The 18,976-nt window shown below is 36.2% G+C and overlaps 1 protein-coding gene across 5 annotated transcripts in view; it reads right to left on the minus strand.

Annotated features, from left to right (window-relative positions):
* Nucleotides 1–18,976, minus strand: part of AKT3 (AKT serine/threonine kinase 3) — a 345,951-nt gene that overhangs the window by 170,430 nt on the left and 156,545 nt on the right. For 4 of the 5 annotated variants that reach the window (XM_073216708.1, XM_037013668.2, XM_073216707.1 and 1 more), the window contains one exon: nucleotides 1,453–1,578. The exons of the other annotated variant lie outside the window; for it this stretch is intronic. Coding sequence is in view for 3 of the 4 variants with exons in the window: in XM_037013668.2 (XP_036869563.1) it covers nucleotides 1,453–1,578 (126 nt within the window). In the remaining variant the exon portion in view is untranslated. The remainder of the gene's footprint in view (nucleotides 1–1,452; nucleotides 1,579–18,976) is intronic. 5 annotated transcript variants of the gene reach the window in all.

Raw genomic sequence — 18,976 nt, forward strand, 5'->3', positions numbered from 1 at the left:
TTGGAGCAGATGTTGGCAGACTCTGACATACAGTATGTCTTTAAAACTTGTTGGGGTGTGAAATTTCATAAGGTCAAAAAATGCTGCATTTTGATCAGCATATACAGGAGTTCTGTACTTTTATAAATTATTTCAGACAAACCAATAGCATTTGCTCATAAAATAGAGAAACTAAGAAACCATACTGGCTTTACGTAGGATATGATAATGTATGTTGCTAGGGTTTTAAAAGCCAATTTCTATCACTTTAAAGCAAATGCTTGCCCAAAAGACCTTTAGAATGAAAATGTGTTCTTAAGTCAATACAAAATACAAGATATTATTCCAATTGACAATAGGGTTTAAAAAATAATTTTCTGTTGAAAGGAAGTCATAAATATCCAAAGAGCATTTCAATGGGAGAAAAATCATTTCCTTAACTAATATATACATATCACAGTGTTCTTTTTAAAAAATGAAATCCCTACATATGAATCCATCTATATAAATAGAAAGGTTCTTTTTTTAAAGTTAGTATCTTTATCATTTAAATAATTTCACAAACCTTTTATTGTTTTATTCTTTAAGAAAATTAAAGATACTATCCATAAGAAAGGCGGGGGCTCTACAGAATGACAAAATGACTTTTATAACATTCAAGACTTTGATTATCTTGAATTTCTTGTTGTTGCTATTTTATTGTATTTTTTGCTTCAATTTTCCCTCATATTGAAGCTAACAGAAAACAACATACAACCAAAATCAAAATTAAGAATGGTATCCAATTAAAGATTTTATCTCAATAATATAGATGTTAGCTCTTATATAAATTTATTTGAACCTAGCATAATGTTTAAATGCTTTACTTCTGAATTAACACAGAAAGACCCTTTTATTGATTCATCAGAATTTGAACAGTCTCAAGAGCCTGGTCAGAGCAATAATAAACCTTGTCATCATCATCTCTCAGTTCATTCTGTGCTATGTTTAAGCAAATACGTAGTTTCTCAATTACAAACACTTTTATTAAATATCAATAAGAAAAACTTAACTATAAACATAAAATCTCCCCAGAAAATAATTTCTAATGTAAATTACTTGTTTTTCATCATACAATTAATCAAAAGACCTACGATTATAACAGGAAACTTTGATTAGAAACGCACCAAGTACGGCATCTTACAACCAAGTTCAAAGGTGTCTGTCTACATTTTATAAAGAAAAATTTCAGGGACATATTCAGGAAACTGTGTATCATATTCATTAATTGTAAAAAATATAGAACTATACTGCATGAAAGATCATATTACTGATCATCTGTATACTAAGGAATTTGAAATTCTAAGTTGAAAATTTCTCTGCCCTTAACTATAAACCTAAACTTTTTCATGGGCTTCTCATGTATCTCAAGATATCTAACACATGAGGTCATAACATAAATACAAGGTGAGTAAACAATTACAATTAACTTACTTGCCACTGAAAAGTTGTTGAGGGGATAAGGTAAATCCACATCTTGAGGTTTCTCTTTATATCCTATGAATGAGCCATCTGTCTTCAAAAGGAAATATCTTGGCCTCCAGTTTTTTATATATTCTCCTACATGAGGAAAGCATGCATGTTAATGCTGGAGAAACAAATGAACAGCGGCCTTTATGTGAAAAATAAATTAGGGTACAATATCTGTCCTACAACACTGGACTCCAAAAATTTGTCTAGGCAATTTTCTTTTAACGTAGCTCACAAAAGAAAATATATAAGCCTGCAATTAAGATTCAATAAAAACCCAAACATGTTTTGTTTTTAGTGATTTCACACTTTGATAATTCATTTGCACCATTATTTCTTCAGAAAATCATTCGTCTGAGTACACATTTTGTTCAGTTTTTCATTTTATCAGATGGTTGTTAGAGCATATTTTTCAACTGTTTTAAAAAGCTTTGGTAAATCATCTACACACTATCAAGGAATTTCGATGAAAATCACTTATCATAAAGAGGGATATGAAATAGATGTCTCTGTTCTATTAAACATTCACTGTGTCATTTTTTAAAAAGAAATGGAAAAAAGTCTATTTTCATCATTAAATCTTCATAACTTATTTAAACAATATTTTGCTATTTTGTATAGGAAAATAATCTTCTGCATAAGCCTGTAACTAATTCAAAGGAATGAAAGAACATAGGTTAACAGAGCTTAAAAGTCATGCACACACACACACACACACACACAGTCTGTAATATCTGTAATAACACATGGTATGGTGCCAAGCACATAATAGTCAATAAATGTGTATTTTAGCCAATTTTGATATAAACTATTACCTAGCTACCAAAATATAAATTTTTAGCAACGAGATCACCATTTGCTTACCTCATAATGGATTCTTCTTAATTTTAAGCACAGAGGTGCTCCACTGATAACACAAAAGCTGGAAGGCTACCTGGTCCCAACATTTCTTGTTCCTTACTGGGTATTTCTACCCGGTTATTCGATCTCAAATCCTTAATCGAAGAACTACAAAAACTTGAAAATGTTCAACTTTCCCTGCAAATCAACTTCACTTGACCTGTTACCCAAGCTCAAACCAACACTGGACAGCCCCCTCTCCTTCCCCTGGCAATAGCCAGGTCAATGTTGCCTTCACAAGGCTCTCTCATTTGGCCCTGCCAGCGCTGGGCCCACACCATGCACCTGCCCTTCTGCTCCTGCTCTGTGACTGCCTTCCTATCCTAATGCATCCGTCTGTCAGCTCCAGGTCACCTATGTCTGTGTGAGCCACTTTGATTTCATCATTTTTCTGCCCCCAAACATTCTGATTCCTTACTGGTCACTTTTAAGTACATGTCTCTGAGCATAAAACATAAGCAACTCCATAATCTCACCCCAACAAATACTTTAGATGTAGAATCATCCTCTGAATCAGCAATTCTTAAACTTCCTATCTCAGACCTCTTTACACCCTTAAATATTACTGAGAATACCAACAAATTTCTATTATGTAGATTATATCTATAACCTGTACTGCATGCAAAGATGAAAATTTAAATTCTTTTTTATTACCTCCTTTAAAAATAATAAACTCATTACATAAATACCTAACAAATAACATCTTTTTATGAAAATAACTGTATTTTCTAAAACAAAAAAAATTGTGAGAATTGCTTTACATTTTTGCAAATCTCTTTAACATTTGGCTTAATAGAAGATAGCCAGATTTTCATACCTGCTTCAGCATTCCATCTGTTGCAGTGTGTTGTGTTGGTTGAAATACAGGGAAAAAACCTTACTCAAACAGATACATAGCTGGAAAAGGGGAGAGTATTCAGATACTTATGGACATCTTTCTTTGATACTACACCAGCATTTGGCAGTGGTAGTTTTCTAAAAAGGCTCACTGCAGTGTGGAATTTAAAACCATGTCAATGAACTTTCTGTACTCTTACATGAAAATTCATTGGTCTATACTGTATATTGAGTGAATCTATTACACTATGCATAACTTTGTAACCACACATTGGTTGTTTAAAAACCACTGGTTCACTGAATTATACTACTAATCTTCCAAATACTGACATAGTTCATTATGCAATCACACTCATTATCCCTACAGATCTCATCAGAAAAGGAAGCTGGAAGAAGATGCCCAGCTCACGATTGGCAGAGAGATTCTCTAAAATTCTAATTTTGGCAGTAAATACAGTCAGTTCCTTTTCCTCGCAGTAATACACTCAAAGTGCTGCACCTAGTGCTTTCCACTGGATGGAGGCTCAGTAAAATTTACTAAATGAATAAATGAAGGATGTGTGTATGAACATCATCTCAGCACATAAAAGGAACTCGAAGGAAAAGGAAAAGAAAACCTCAGGCTCCTCCTCACTTTTGTTTTACTGAAAAAAATATAGCCCTACTGTTAAAAAATCTGAAAATTGAGAACGTTAGACACGGTTTCCTTTAACAAAGAAATAGTTTCTTCCTTCTTGTACTTCTCTTATTTTTCCACTTAAATGTATTCCACATAAAATGTTAAATTATTAGATACTAATTCTCTAATTAGTAATATAACATTTAGGTTTCAAATGCTACTATAAAACAGTAACATATTTATGTGGGAATAAGATGTTTTATCTGTCAAGCTAAATAATAAGTAGTACTTTAATAAGTATTCCAAAGAGAAAATGAAACAAATTCATTTAAAAGATTTAATGACATGGTAACACATATAAAACTAGGATAACACATTATACAAAAGTATTGAATACCCTTATTCAAGAAATAGGAATTAAATAAACATCAAGTTTTGATTTCTAAGAATAACTTCCTGTCAGTCAGTTAAGTATTTACATGCTCAGATGAAAGCCACGCAACATCACCACATAAATCTCAGGACATTTAAAACATTTGTGTCCTACAGCAGGACTTGGGATTGCCAAAAGGTTCTCTGAGAGTAAATCTATTGTGCATTCCTGACACACGATAGAACAAGGCAGTGCCACAGTCATTCATACAGGAGAACAACTGAAAAGTCAGTGTCCCTTCCTGACAAGAGAAAAATAAGTATTACTTCTCACATATATATCGGTATAATTTTGAACCAATTCAGTTAAATTAATCAACAATTACACAGACATAGTAAGCTAACAGTAGATCTCAAATTTTCAGTGGAAGACTCCTGATTTTTGTTTTCTTGTCATTTTCCATCTGTAATATGAACGGGCTTTCTGAAAAGATGCTTAGAGTGTGTTTACTTATATGTTCATTCATTCATTTATTCATTCTGGACACTAGAGACATAGGAGTTGATAAAAAAGAAAGAAAGACAAGATCTTTAACACATAGAACTTATATTCCAGTATTATACCAGATTTGAGGTACCCAATAAAATTTGGAGAATGGTTCTGAATATTTTCTGAAAGCAGATCCTTTATTATAGGTTCCCATTAACATTCTCAAGTAAAGTTCACATAACAGCATGATGTGTTAGTCTATTTATTTATTTTCTAGTTCCAAAAGAGAAACTGAAGATGAGGTTCTTTATCCTCCAGAGGACACAAACTCACAAGGTTTAAATAAAACAGAAAAATACACTTTATTGCCACCTATTAGACACAGAACATATGAAGCAGATGATTCCTAGTTCAGGGAGTATGAAAGTTATACCTTTTATGTGCACAGTGCTGGCAAAGTAGAGTTGTTTCTTTAGCCTTGGGGTTTCTGAGAAAACCAGCTCTTGTCCAGCTGGCCATAGAAAAGGACCTCAGTACCTTCCTCACTGACTCAGTAGCTTAGGCAGTGCAAGTGCAGGTGAGGTACTTTCTCAGGCTCTTCAAAAAATGCAGCCACAAAGTCTTGGCATTTATGGGGCTAAGAACCAAAAACAAAGGTACCCTCTGTGCTGTCAATCCTTTTAAGACAGACTACTAAAAGTCCGCCACATCTTTGATTTTAAACATAGAATTTACACTGAAGTTTATACTTGCTACATTAAAACCAAATGTGTCATACTTCTAGTCCACAGGTTTCAACTTTTTAAAGAGACAGCCTGGATATAATGAGAAACTTCTGTTAAAAAGAGCAGCGGCATTTATGGGGTGCCAAGTCCTGTGAAAAGATTGTTCTATGACTCCCACCAATATACATTCACAACGTGCATGCACTGTCTTGAGAGAGCTTCAGTAAGCACCACAGTCACACTGGGCATTTCTGACACAACCTCTTCCCACCTTTCTATCTACATTAAGGGTGCTTCCAATTCCTTCTCATACACCTTGGCTGGAGGCTTCATATATTTTTTGAACTATGCTGGTGCCAGTATAAAAACACATATTTATTTCCCAAAAAGAATTGATACTTTGGATTTTTTGGAGACTGAATGGCAAACCCCAGAAGGTACATATATAACCTAATCCCCGGAACCAGGGAATAATACCTAATGTGACAAAAGATGTGATTAAGTTAAGGATTTTGAGAAGAGGTGTTTATCCTGGATTATCGAGTGAGCCCTAAATCCAATTACAATATCCTTACAAGAGTAAGGCCGAGAGAGAGATTTGACACACAAAGAGGAGGAGAAGGCAATGAGCTCACGGAGACAGAGATTGGAGGGATGGAGCCAAGGATCACCTGAGGACACTATACTGAAAAGGACAGGAATGCATTTTCCTCTAAAGCTTCCAAAGAGAGTGTGACCTGCCTGACTCCTTGACCTCTAACTTCTGGCCCCTACAACAGTGACAGAATAAGTGTCCAGTGTTTTAAGCCATGCAATTTATTGCAATTTGTTACAGCAGCCTTAGAATACAATTGTAGGAAGAGGCACTCAGGATGGTGGCACAGGCAGGGTGGTGGAAATCTCCCCCCAAAACCATACACATTTTTGAAAATACAGTAAATACAACTATTCCTAAAAGAGAGACCAGAAGATACAGTAAAACAGCCAGGCTACATCTACATCTGCAAGAACTCGGCATCTCACGAAAAGGGTAAGATACAAAGCCGGACCTGGCAGGACCTGAGCACTCAGCCCACCCCAGCTCACTGGCAGGAGGAAAGGAGTCAGAGTGGGGAGGGAGTGGAAGCACAGGACTGCTAAATAACCAGGTCTAGTAATCTGCACCCACATGACAGACACACATGGCACAGTGTACTGGATATTAGAGAAACAGAAAAGTAAACTCAGAGGAGACTGTGGGCAGGTACCCACAGCCAGCTCCCCTGGGACAAAAGAAAAGCCGGCTCTTTAAAAGTCTTAAAGGGACAAGGGGTTAACAGGTAGACAAAATCATCCGGGAGTGCTCAACCCAGCAGGCTGGAAATCTTAAGGAATTTCAAGCACCCTAACCCCCTGGGTGGCAATGCAGCTCTGAAGCTCCTCACAGTGATAAGCAACCTGCCATTCACTCACCCATGCTGGCACTGCAAGCAAACCAGATGACCCGCCACTGCTGTGGACCAGCTGGGGAGCAGCCCCGACCACAGCAACCACAAAGAGTCTTCTCCCAGCATGCAGCTAACCAGGACAGACCCAGAGCCTGCCACAAGCATGGAGCTGCCCGGCACTGGCAGAGGAAGCCGGTGCAAGGACTGGAAGGCATGAAGAGGCACAGTTCTCACAGGAGAACATACCCAGCACATCTTCAACCCATGTCAGTGTCCAAGGTTATCCTGAGGGCTGCCCCACTCAGGGAAGCTCAGAGGATTAACCCAGAGACTACTCCCTGTGTGTGGGTAACCAGCACAGGCAGAGGAGAACAGCAAGGTGACCAGAAAACAGGAAGGGACTTTGTTCTCCCAGCTGACACATGCAACAATGGTGAGGGATCACTTCCATCGCCATGAAAAGGCAGAAGAATTTGGTACAGTCCAAAATCACTCAAACAACCCTAGAGAGAGGGCCTGGCAAGATAGATATAACCAATCTTCCTGAAAAAGAATTCAAAATAAAAGTTATAACCATGTGAGTGGACCTGCAGAAAAATAAGCAAGAGCTAAGGGATGAACTATGGAGGGAGATAACAGAAATGAAACAATCAATAGGAGGACTTAAGAGCAGACTGGATGAGATGCAAGAGGCTGTTAATGGAATAGAAATCAGAAAACAGGAATACAGAGAAGTGAGGCAGAGAGAGATAAAAGGATCTCTAGGAATGAAAGAATATTAAGAGAACTGTGACCAATCCAAACCAAAACAATATTCACATTATAGGGGTACCAGAAGAAGAAGAGAGACAAAAAAGGATAGAAAATGTCTTTGAAGAAATAACTGCTGAAAACTTCCCCAAGCTGGGGAAGAAAATAGTCAAGAGAATGGCATGACACAGTTAATGCAATGAAACAAAAGGGCCTTGAACCAAGAATACTGTATCCAGCAAGATTATCATTTAAATTTGAAGGAGAGATTAAACAATTTCCAGATAAGCAAAAGTTGAGGGTATTTGCCTCCCACAAACCACCTCTACAAGGTATTTTAAAGGGACTGCTCTAGATGGAAGTAGTTAAAAGTCTAAATAGATGTCACCAGAGAAAATAAAATTCCAGCAAAGAAAGCAGAACAACCAAATACTAACTAAAGGCAAAAAATAAACTACCCACAAAAGCAGTCAAGGAAAAACACAAAAAAGTACAGAATAAAACACCTAACATATACAGAGTGGAGGAGTATAAATAAGGGAGAGAAATAAAGAATCATCAGACTGTGTTTATAATAGTGTAATAAGTGAGTGAAAGTTAGACGGTTAGATAGTAAAGAAGCTACCCTTGAACCTTTGGTAACCAGTAATCCAAAGCTTGCAATGGCAATAAGTGCCTTATCTATCAATAATCACTCTAAATGTAAATGGACTTAATCCACCAATCAAAGACACAGAGTATTAGAATGGATAAAAAAGCAAGACCCATCTATATGCTGCTTACAAGAGATTCAACTCAAACCCAAAGACATACAGAGACTAAAAGTGAAGGGATGGAAAAAGATATTTAATGCAAACAATAGGAAGAAAAAAGCAGGTATTGCATTACTTGTATCAGACAAAATAGACTTCAAAACAAAGAAAGTAACGAGATAAAGAAGGACATTACATAATGATAAAGGGGGCAGTCCAACAACAGGATATAAACAATATAAATATATATGTACCCAATACAGGAGCACTAACATATGTGAAACGAATACTAACAGAACTAAAGCAGGAAATAGAATGCAATGCATTCATTTTAGGAGACTTCAACACACCACTCACTCCAAAGGACAGATCCACCAGACAGAAAATAAGTAAGGACACAGAGGCACTGAACAACACACTATAACAGATGGACCTAACAGACATCTACAGAACTCTACACCCAAAAGCAGCAGGATACACATTCATCTCAAGTGCACATGGAACATTTTCCAGAATAGACCACATACTAGGCCACAAAAAGAGCCTCAGTAAATTCAGAAAGAATGAAATTGTACCAACCAACTTCTCAGATCACAAAGGTAATAAAACTAGAAATAAATTGTACAAAGAAAACAAAAAGGCTCACAAACACATGGAGGCTTAACAACATGCTCTTAAATAATCAATGGATCAATGACCACATTAAAACAGAGATCAAGCAATATATGGAGACAAATGACAGCAACAACACAAAGCCCCAACTTCGGTGGGACGCAGCAAAGGCAGTTCTAAGAGGGAAGTATTTAGCAATCCAGGCCTATTTAAAGAAGGAAGTACAATCCCAAATGAATAGTCTAAAGTCGCAACTGTTGAAACTGAAAAAAGAAAAGAAGAACAAATGAGACCCAAAGTCAGCAGAAGGAGGGACATAATAAAGATCAGAGAAGAAATAAAATTGAGAAAAAACAATAGAAAAAAATCAGTTATACTAAGAGCTAGCTCTTTGAGAAAATAAACAAAATAGATAAACCTCTAGCCAGACTTCCTAAGAGAAAAAGAGAATCTACACACATGAACAGAATCAGAAATGAGAAAGGAAAAAATGACAAAGGACCCCACAGAAATACAAAGATTTATTAGAGAATACTATGAAAATCTATATGCTAACAAGCTGGATAACCTAGAAGAAATGGACAACTTCCTAGAAAAATACAACCTTCTAAGACTGACCAAGGAAGAAACAGAAAATCTAAACAGACCAATTAACAGCAACAAAATTGAGGTGGTAATAAAAAAAAACTACTCAAAAATAAAATTTCCGGGCCAGATGGATTCACCGCTGAACTTTATCAAGCATATAGAGAAAACACAATATCCATTCTCCTTAAAGTTTTCCAAAAAATAGAAGAGGAGGGGATACTTCCAAACTCATTCTATGAAGCCAGCATCATTCTAATATGAAAACCAGGTAAAGACCCCACCGAAAAAGAAAATTACAGACCAATATCCCTGATGAACATAGATGGAAAAATACTCAACAAAATATTAGCAAACCGAATTCAAAAATACATCAAGAGGATCATACACCATGATCAAGTGGGATTCATCTCAGGGAGGATGCAAGGATAGTACAACATTCAAAAGTCCATCAACTTCATCCGCTACATCAACAAGAAGGACAAAAACCATATGATCATCTCCATAGATGCTCAAAAGGATTCAACAAAATTCAACATCCATTCCTGATAAAAACTCTGAACAAAATGGGTATAGAGGGCAAGTACCTCAACATAATGAATGCCATATATGACAAACCCACAGCCAACATCATAATTAACAACAAGAAGTTGAAAGCTTTTCACCTAAGATTGGGAACAAGACAGAGATGTCCACTCTCCCCACTTTTATTCAACATAGTACTGGAGGTCCTAGCCATGGCAACCAGACAAAACAAAGAAATACAAGGCAACCAGATTGGTAAAGAAGAAGTCAAACCGTCACTACTTGCAGATGACATGGTATTTATATAAAAAACCCTAAAGACTCCACTCCAAAACTACTAGAACTAATATCTGAATTCAGCAAAGTGGCAGGATACAAAATTAATACAGAGAAATTGGTTGCTTTCCTATACAGTAATGAGGAACTAGCAGAAAGAGAAATCAGGACCACAATTTCATTCACAATTGCAACAAAAATAAGAAAATACCTAGGAATAAACCTAACCAAGAAAGTGAAAGACCTAAACCCTGAAAACTACAAGACACTCCTAAGAGAAATTAAAGAGGACACTAACAAATGGAAATTCATCCCATGCTCTTGGCTAGGAAGAATTAATATTGTCAAAATGGCCATCCTGCCTAAAGCAGTCTACAGATTCAATGCAATCCCTTTCAAAATAGCAACAGCATTCTTCAACAAACTGGAACAAATAGTTCAAAAATTCATATGGAACCACAAAAGACCCCAAATAGCCAAAGCAATCATGAGAAGGAAGAACAAAGCAGGGGGGATCTCACTTCCCAACTTCAAGCTCTACTACAAAGCCACAGTAATCAAGACAGTTTGGTACTGGCACAAGAACAGACCCAGAGACCAGTGGAACAGAATCGAGAGTCCAGATATTAACCCAAAATATCTGGTCAATTAATATACAATAAAGGAGCCATGGATATACAATGGGGAAATGACAGCCTCTTCAAAAGCTGGTGTTGGCAAAACTGGACAGCTACATGCAAGAGAATGAACCTGGATCATTGTCTAACGCCATATACCAAAGTAAATTCAAAATGGATCACAGACCTGAATGTAAGTCATGAAACCATAAAACTCTTAGAAAAAAACATAGGCAAAAATCTCTTGGACATAAACATGAACAACTTCTTCATGAACATATCTCCCCAGGCAAAGGAAACAAAAGCAAAAATGAACAAGTGGGACTATATCAAGCTGAAAAGCTTCTGTACAGCAAAGGACACCATCAATAGAACAAAAAGGCATCCTACAGTATGGACGAATATATTCATAAATGACATATCCGATAAAGGGTTGACATCTAAAATATATAAAGAGCCCACAACACCTCAACAAACAAAAAGGATGTAACTCAATTTAAAAATGGGCTGGGATCTGAACAGTCACTTCTCTAAAGAAGAAATTCAGATGGCCAACAGACACATGAAAACATGTTCCACATCACTAGTCATCAGAGAAATGCAAATTAAAACCACAATGAGATATCACCTCACACCAGTTAGGATGGCCACCATCCAAAAGACAAACAACAACAAATGCTGGTGAGGATATGGAGAAAGAGGAACCCTCCTACACTGCTGGTGGGAATGTAAACTAGTTCAACCATTGCGGAAAGCTGTATGGAGATTCCTCAAAAAACTAAAAGGAGAAATACCATTTGACCCAGGAATTCCACTCCTAGGAATTTACCCTAAGAATGCAGCAGCCCAGTTTGAAAAAGACATATGCACCCCAATGTTTATCACAGCAGTATTTACAATAGCCAAGAAATGGAAGCAACCTAAGTGTCCATCAGTAGATGAATGGATAAAGAAGATGTGGTACATATACACAATGGAATATGATTCAACCATAAGAAGAAAACAAATCCTACCATTTGCAACAGCATGGATGGAGCTAGAGGGTATATGCTCAGTGTAATAAGCCACGCGAAGAAAGACAAGTATCAAATGATTTTACTCATCTGTGGAGTATAAGAACAAAGAGAAAACTGAAGGAACAAAACATCAGCATCCTCACAGAACCCAAAAATGGACTAACAGTTACCAAAGGGAAAGGGACTAGGGAGGCTGGAAGGGAAGGGAAGGATTAGGGGGAAAAAGGGGCATTACAACTAGCACACATAATGTAGGGGGGCAGGGCATGGGGAAGACTGTACAACACAGAGAAGACAAGTAGTGATTCCATATCATCTTACTATGCTGATGGACAGTGACTGTAATGGGGTATGTAGTGGGGACTTGATAATGGGGGGAGTCTAGTAATCATAATATTGTTCATGTAATTGTAGGTTTATGATACCAAAATTTAAAAATTAAAAAAAGAATATAATTGTAGCTTCTCAGCACTATAACCAGAGGCTTGTTTATAGAACCATAAAAAGCCCTACTGACTGTGTTCTTGGCATGAAATGTATAGACTCATATTAATACCTTCTGAAAGTAAAAGGGAAAACCCATATCACTCCTGTAAATAGCAGAGAATTCTCTTTATGAAAATGTGGGGGTTAGAAGAGATGCTTAATAGAATTTACAATTTTACTTAGTTACAATGACTTCAGATTCTGGACTTTTGCCAACTTTTACTGAATAACATATTTCCTGTAATATTTTAGTTTTTTTTTTTAATGATTGCAATTCTGTGCCTCTGTATCCCCTTCACCTGTAATGCTATAATCTCTTAAAACAAATAAAACATCTTAATGTTTTTGAGTGAATGTTGGCCATGCAAAACAGTCTTGATTTTCCCAGCTAAGTACAAATAGTATTTTGTCTCTCAGGCTTCATCTTTAGTAACAACCTCAGTTGAGAGATGGTATGAGTTTAAATTCATATTCTCCTCCTAAACTATTTTGATAGAATACTCAAATGGATCATCTTTATTAGGGATGATATATATGCCATTCAACTCAGTGTTATCCAAAAAAGTTGACTGCTCATTTCCTACTGCTCACTTAATTTCAAATACCACTTTACTGAGAATCACATCTTCACTTTTTAAAAGCTGAAATCATCAGAATATGTCAAAGTAGGAGCAGGGAACGTATACGTCTAAGGACTAAAAATGCAGATTTTAATGTTCAAATGGTCTTACGTTTAGGATAACTAGGGAGTATCTAGGTCTGTTTAGACATACAAATGGTAAAAAGACTCTGAAGTAATTCAGCTTGTGTCCTCACAAATGAAATCATGTTGATGAATATGTGGTTCTATTTTAAGGCTAGGCTGTGCTCCAGAACCTGATTGTAACTCTGACTTCACAAGAAACAGAACATTAGGTGTACAGTGAAGTATATACTAGCTGAGATGAGCTCAGAGATACTCCTCTACCGGAAGCCTAGCCTCAACTGTCACATACTAAAAACACAATTAGGCCGATTAACCGAAATGTTATTGAAATGGATACAGATCCAATCCAGAAATCTATACAACTACTGCACTGTTCTTACAAATCCCATTAAACCATGATCATTTACAATTTAATGAAACAAAATACTTAAGTATCATTTTTAAAATATGCTACTTCCTTAAGTAAAATACAAAGAAAATAAAAGAGAGCAGTTACCACAGTTGTACTACAAAGTGAAATTCTAATTTGTATAACCGATACAGTTGATACACTTTCCTAAATTCCCAACAGCCACTCCTATTGCTATAACCCAGGCTTCAAAAACTAATCACCTCCTAAGAAGGGAAAGCATTCTCACAAGTATGTCAGGAAAGATGCACTATTGTTTTGACTTATCATAAAGATAAAACAATTACAAGCTTGGCTTTCCTGAGAATATTTGTTATGTTTGATTTCCATGTTTAATTGCAATCCAAGTCTTTAAGATGTATTATTTGTCTTTGTCATCTGTGAGGGAAAAAAATGAATACTTAATGCATCTTAATAAAACATAACCTCTTTATAACCTTCATTATTTACAGAGGTAAAGAGCCAATAATTTTTATGCCAAAAAAGAAAGTTGACCATGTCACTGTGATAAGGCATGTGGCAAAATTTCCAGAACAAAAGAAATTTTACTTAAAACTAATGCTATGTTGGGTAATAAAAGTTAAAAGAAATTGTCATGGTCAAAATAAGGTCAATAAGCATCTCAAAGCACCTCAGTTCTTTTCCTAGGCTGTCTCTCACTGAAATCCCCCAGGTAAGATGTGACGCCCTTGGGCAAGGCCTCCGAGGCCGCACAGCCTGGGTCTGGATCCGACTCTCCCACTCATCAGCTACAAAACCTTTACCTCTCTATTCCGCAGGATCCTCATCGGAAAAGTGAGAACCGTAACAGTACCTACTGAAGGATTTTGGTAAAGACATACTGTAAATATCTGGTATGTAGTACGAAAGGGCATTATTATTTATGGTAATATCATTATAATTCATCTCCAGGCTCCCTGTTCTATAATCAGTATCACACTTGCTCAGGAGTACTTACATAAACAAGCCAATGGGGCAATATCAGTAATAAATTTATTCCATCTGCAAAAACAAAGTCTCTAATTTAGCTAGTGTCAGGTTATAAAACTTGAATCCTCCCTAAATAAATGAAAAGGCTATCCAATATCAAAACACTGCATTAATGTAACACTTTCACTTCCTTTTTAAGATAGGGGTATAGAATATCAGAGGGGTAATTGGTTTTTCAAAGAGAAGAGCTTAAGTCCTAGACCTCTCTGAATTATTCTAATAAATGACATACCCAGGGTACAGTACCATGAAAAAACAAATACTGTAAGAATTTCCAAAGAGCTTTAAACCAGTAAGTGGCAGCTTTCAGTAAAAGTAAATTTACGTGACTTTAAGAAAGCATTACTCTTAAATAAAAGTTTAAATGGGTCAACTGTTACCTAACACAAAAAGAGGTTTAATGTTAACTTCCGTATTAAAATCTACTTAAATTTCATGGCTCAGAATATATCAAGTATTTAGTTTCTTGTTGAGAGATGCCAATCAAATTCACACATATGAATTACTACAAGAAAAATACAGAACAACCTTTTTTCCACTAGTGGATTTTCATAAATATTAGCACCATAAGCAATACTGAGTATGTAATTCATAATAGTGTGCTACATCTTAAATATCTTAAAACCAAATATAGTTACTGAAGAAATGCATGATGATAAATGTAATAAAAAATTTGAAGTCTTTGAAATTGTCAGTTACATTTTTATATAGTGGGTTGCAAATATCATACTCTAATTGGTTCCAAGTAAAAGCCCTATTAATGTCTCTCAGGGGGAAGAAATTTCTCACTGAAATCATCATCCTCTTTTACAGATGTCATGAAAATAATCATAAGGATTTTTTTTGTATTATCTACACTGCAGTGGGCAAGAATAACAGTTTTCAACTACACAGAGACAATGTGAAATGCAACTCTTAAAAAAATGAAGTCCTTCTGCGTATTGTGGGTGAATACTAAATATATGTTATTAGGTTTTCCAGCTCCTACATACCTAAAGTTTTAGGTTATCATTCTCCTTACTGTGAAGTCCTTTCAAGTGTGCTCTTTTCCTTGCTCTTGGGCAAATTAAAAGTGTTAAAGTCCATGGTGCCATGTATGCAATCCCTTTGACCAACTATCCTCAACCAGCTTTGGATGTGTGTTGATAGTCTCTGAAAATTGGGTGATGTCTACAAAATATTCCAAAAGCATTACGGACTCATGCTCAGCTCACTCACTTTGAGGTACTGCTCAATGAGCACCACTGTTCAAAGAATAAGGTACTTTAAAGATTTTTATTTAGAATTGGAAAAATTGGGCTTCTAATTCATTCAAAGGTACTTAGTGAGTGCCAGAATAAGCACAAGAACTGAGAATGCAAGGATGCATGCCTTCCCTACCCTCAGGAAGCTCTAAGTGTAGACAATGCTGAGAGTAGAGAACTGTAGAAAAGTGGATGATGTATGAAAATTTCTCCCACTTCTCTAATCATTCTTAGTGATCTAAGAAGTCACACAAAGGGATGGCATTATCTTCTATGCCTTGGCATTTTCAAACAGCATCCTACATGCCTTGTGAAAAAGTGTTCAATGATAGTTGGTGTTTGATGCATTGCTCCAAGGGAGGGGCTGGGAGACATGGCAGACCATCTAATATTTCATGGAAGAACTGCTCTGCTGCTGTGTTGATTCCAAGATGAGACACTGCACCCGCTTCTCTTTGAAGCTTTCTGACAATACAAGCAGAAGCACAGAAATACGGTCTATGATGCTATTTCCATCTAGCATAACATTTAACACACCTGAGACTTTCAAGTGTCAAGATATTGTCCATGCTTGTCTTTTTGTCTCATGGGTTTCTGCATAGTATTGATTAATGAGGTCATATTGCAAAACATTCAAATCTTTATGATGATCTCATCTAGGTTGTCTGGCTATCACCTAAGGTCACTGAGAGATTTGTCTGCTCTTGTACTGGTCAATGTCATCACAGCAACTGACCAGATGGAAGGTGTTTACGATTTTGGTGATTTTGCATCCTGCTTCCAGGATGCCTTAAGAGTTTTCCAGATGTACCACAATCCTCTGCTTTACCTCACATGCTCTTTCATGATTATTTTGAAAAGTATTTTACAGTCAAGATATTTTGCTTCCACTGCATAATGTATGAACGTGTCATCTTTTGTATCATACATAATTTTCATATCTACTTCCTAAAGAAGGCTGGAATCCATGTTTGGGTTTGAAGCTGATGCAATGATGAGAAAAGCACCTATGCACTGAATACCACAGATGTTAGAATGCCAACTTCTCTCAGATCTCAGAGTGGCTGGTATGCCAGTACTTTATCTACTTAATAATTTTCTTTTGTTATCCAAAAATTTACACAATTACCATCTATCTTTAAGCATTCTGGTGTTTGTTCCACGATATTCTGTAAATTAGTTAATCAAATCTTGGTCCCCTTTGTTTTAAGAAACATGAAACTTTAAACCAAAAATGTGATGCTGAATGTAAATTAGTTCAACCATTGTGGAAAGCCATATGGAGGTTCCTCAAAAAGCTCAAAATAGAAATACCATTTGACCCAGGAATTCCACTTCTAGGAATTTACCCTAAGAATGCAGCAGCCCAGTTTGAAAAAGACAGATGCACCCCTATGTTTACTGCAGTACTATTTACAATAGCCAAGAAATGGAAGCAACCTAAGTGTCCATCAGTAGATGAATGGATAAAGAAGATGTGGTACATATACACAATGGAATATTATTTAGTCATAAGAAGAAAACAAATCCTACAATTTGCGACAACATGGATGGAGCTGGAGGGTATTATGCTCAGTGAAATAAGCCAGGCGGAGAAAGACAAGTACGAAATGATTTCACTCATATGTGGAGTATAAGAACAAAGAAAAACTGAAGGAAGAAAACAGTAGCAGAATCACAGAACCCAAGAATGGACTAACAGTTACCAAAGGGAAAAGAACTGGGGAGGATGGGTGGGAAGGGAAGGATAAGGGCGGGGAAAAAAGAAAGGGGACCTTACGATTAGCATGTATAATGTGGGGGGGGTGTATAGGGAGGGATGTGCAACACAGAGAAGACAAGTAGTGATTCTACAGCATCTTACTACACTGATGAACAGTGACTGTAATGGGGTTTGTGGGGGGGAACTGGTGAAGGGGGGAGTCTAGTAAACAATGTTCTCCAGGTAATTGTAGATTAATGATAACAAAATGAATAATAAAAAAGTGAAAAATAACTAACATAGATTCCCACATAGCTGGTTTTTTTAGATAAATGAAAATGGAATGTTTTGAATGAAAATGTAGGGTAAAACTAAGCGTTTCATAATCACAGGGAGTTTGAATAGGAGTGTAGTGATGTGGCTGCATTGTGAAACCCATTTTGTTCATTGTGTTTTTTATGTTTTTCCTAATATTTTACCTTGAACATTTACGTAATTACAAATAAAATTGGAATGGTAAAAAAAAAAAAAGTGTACAATACAGTGGGTTTTAGCATATTTACAAAGTGGTGCAATTATCACCACTGTGTAATTCCAGAACCTTTCATCATCCCCAAAGGAAGCCCTGTATCCATTAACAGTCGTTCCCCATGTCCCCAGCCCCCAACCCCTGGCAAGTACTATTCTACTTTCTGTCTCTATAGATTTGCCTATTCTAGACATTTCATAAAAGCACAATTATATAATATGTAGTATTTTGTGCCTAATATCTTTCACTTGGCATAATGTTTTCAAAGTTCATCTATATTGTAACACGTATCGGTATATCATTCTTTTTCATAGCCAGATAAAATTGTATTGTATGGATATACCACATTTTGTTTATCCATTTGTCAGTTGATGGGACATTGAGATGTTCTCACTTTTTGGTTACTATGAATAATTCTGCCATAAGCATTTGTGTAAAAGTTTTGTTTATGTGTTTTCAATTTTCTTGAGTATACACCAAGGAGCGGAATTGCCGAATCATATGGTAACTCTGTGTTTATCATTCTGAGGATCTTCCAGTTTTCCAAAATGAGTGCAACATTCTACATTCCAATCAATAATATATGATGGTTCCAATTCCATCCCTATTCTCACCAACACTTGTTATTCTATTTTTTATTTTAGTCATTCTAGTGGGTATGAAGTGGTATTTCATTGTTGTTTTGATTTGCTTTTCCCTATTGGCTAACAGTGTTGAACATGTTTTCATAATGCTTATTGGCCATTTGTATATATTCTAGGGTGAAATGTCTATGCAAACTCTTCACTAATTTTTAAATAGGGTTACTTATCTTTTTGTTTCTGTGTTGTATGAATTCTTTTTATATTCTGAATATTGGACCTGTGTGAAATATATGACTTGAAAATAGAAAAAAATTAAATAAATAAAATGTGATGCT

The sequence above is a fragment of the Manis javanica genome, chromosome 11 (genome assembly GCF_040802235.1).
Source record: "Manis javanica isolate MJ-LG chromosome 11, MJ_LKY, whole genome shotgun sequence".
Classification (NCBI taxonomy): domain Eukaryota; kingdom Metazoa; phylum Chordata; class Mammalia; order Pholidota; family Manidae; genus Manis; species Manis javanica.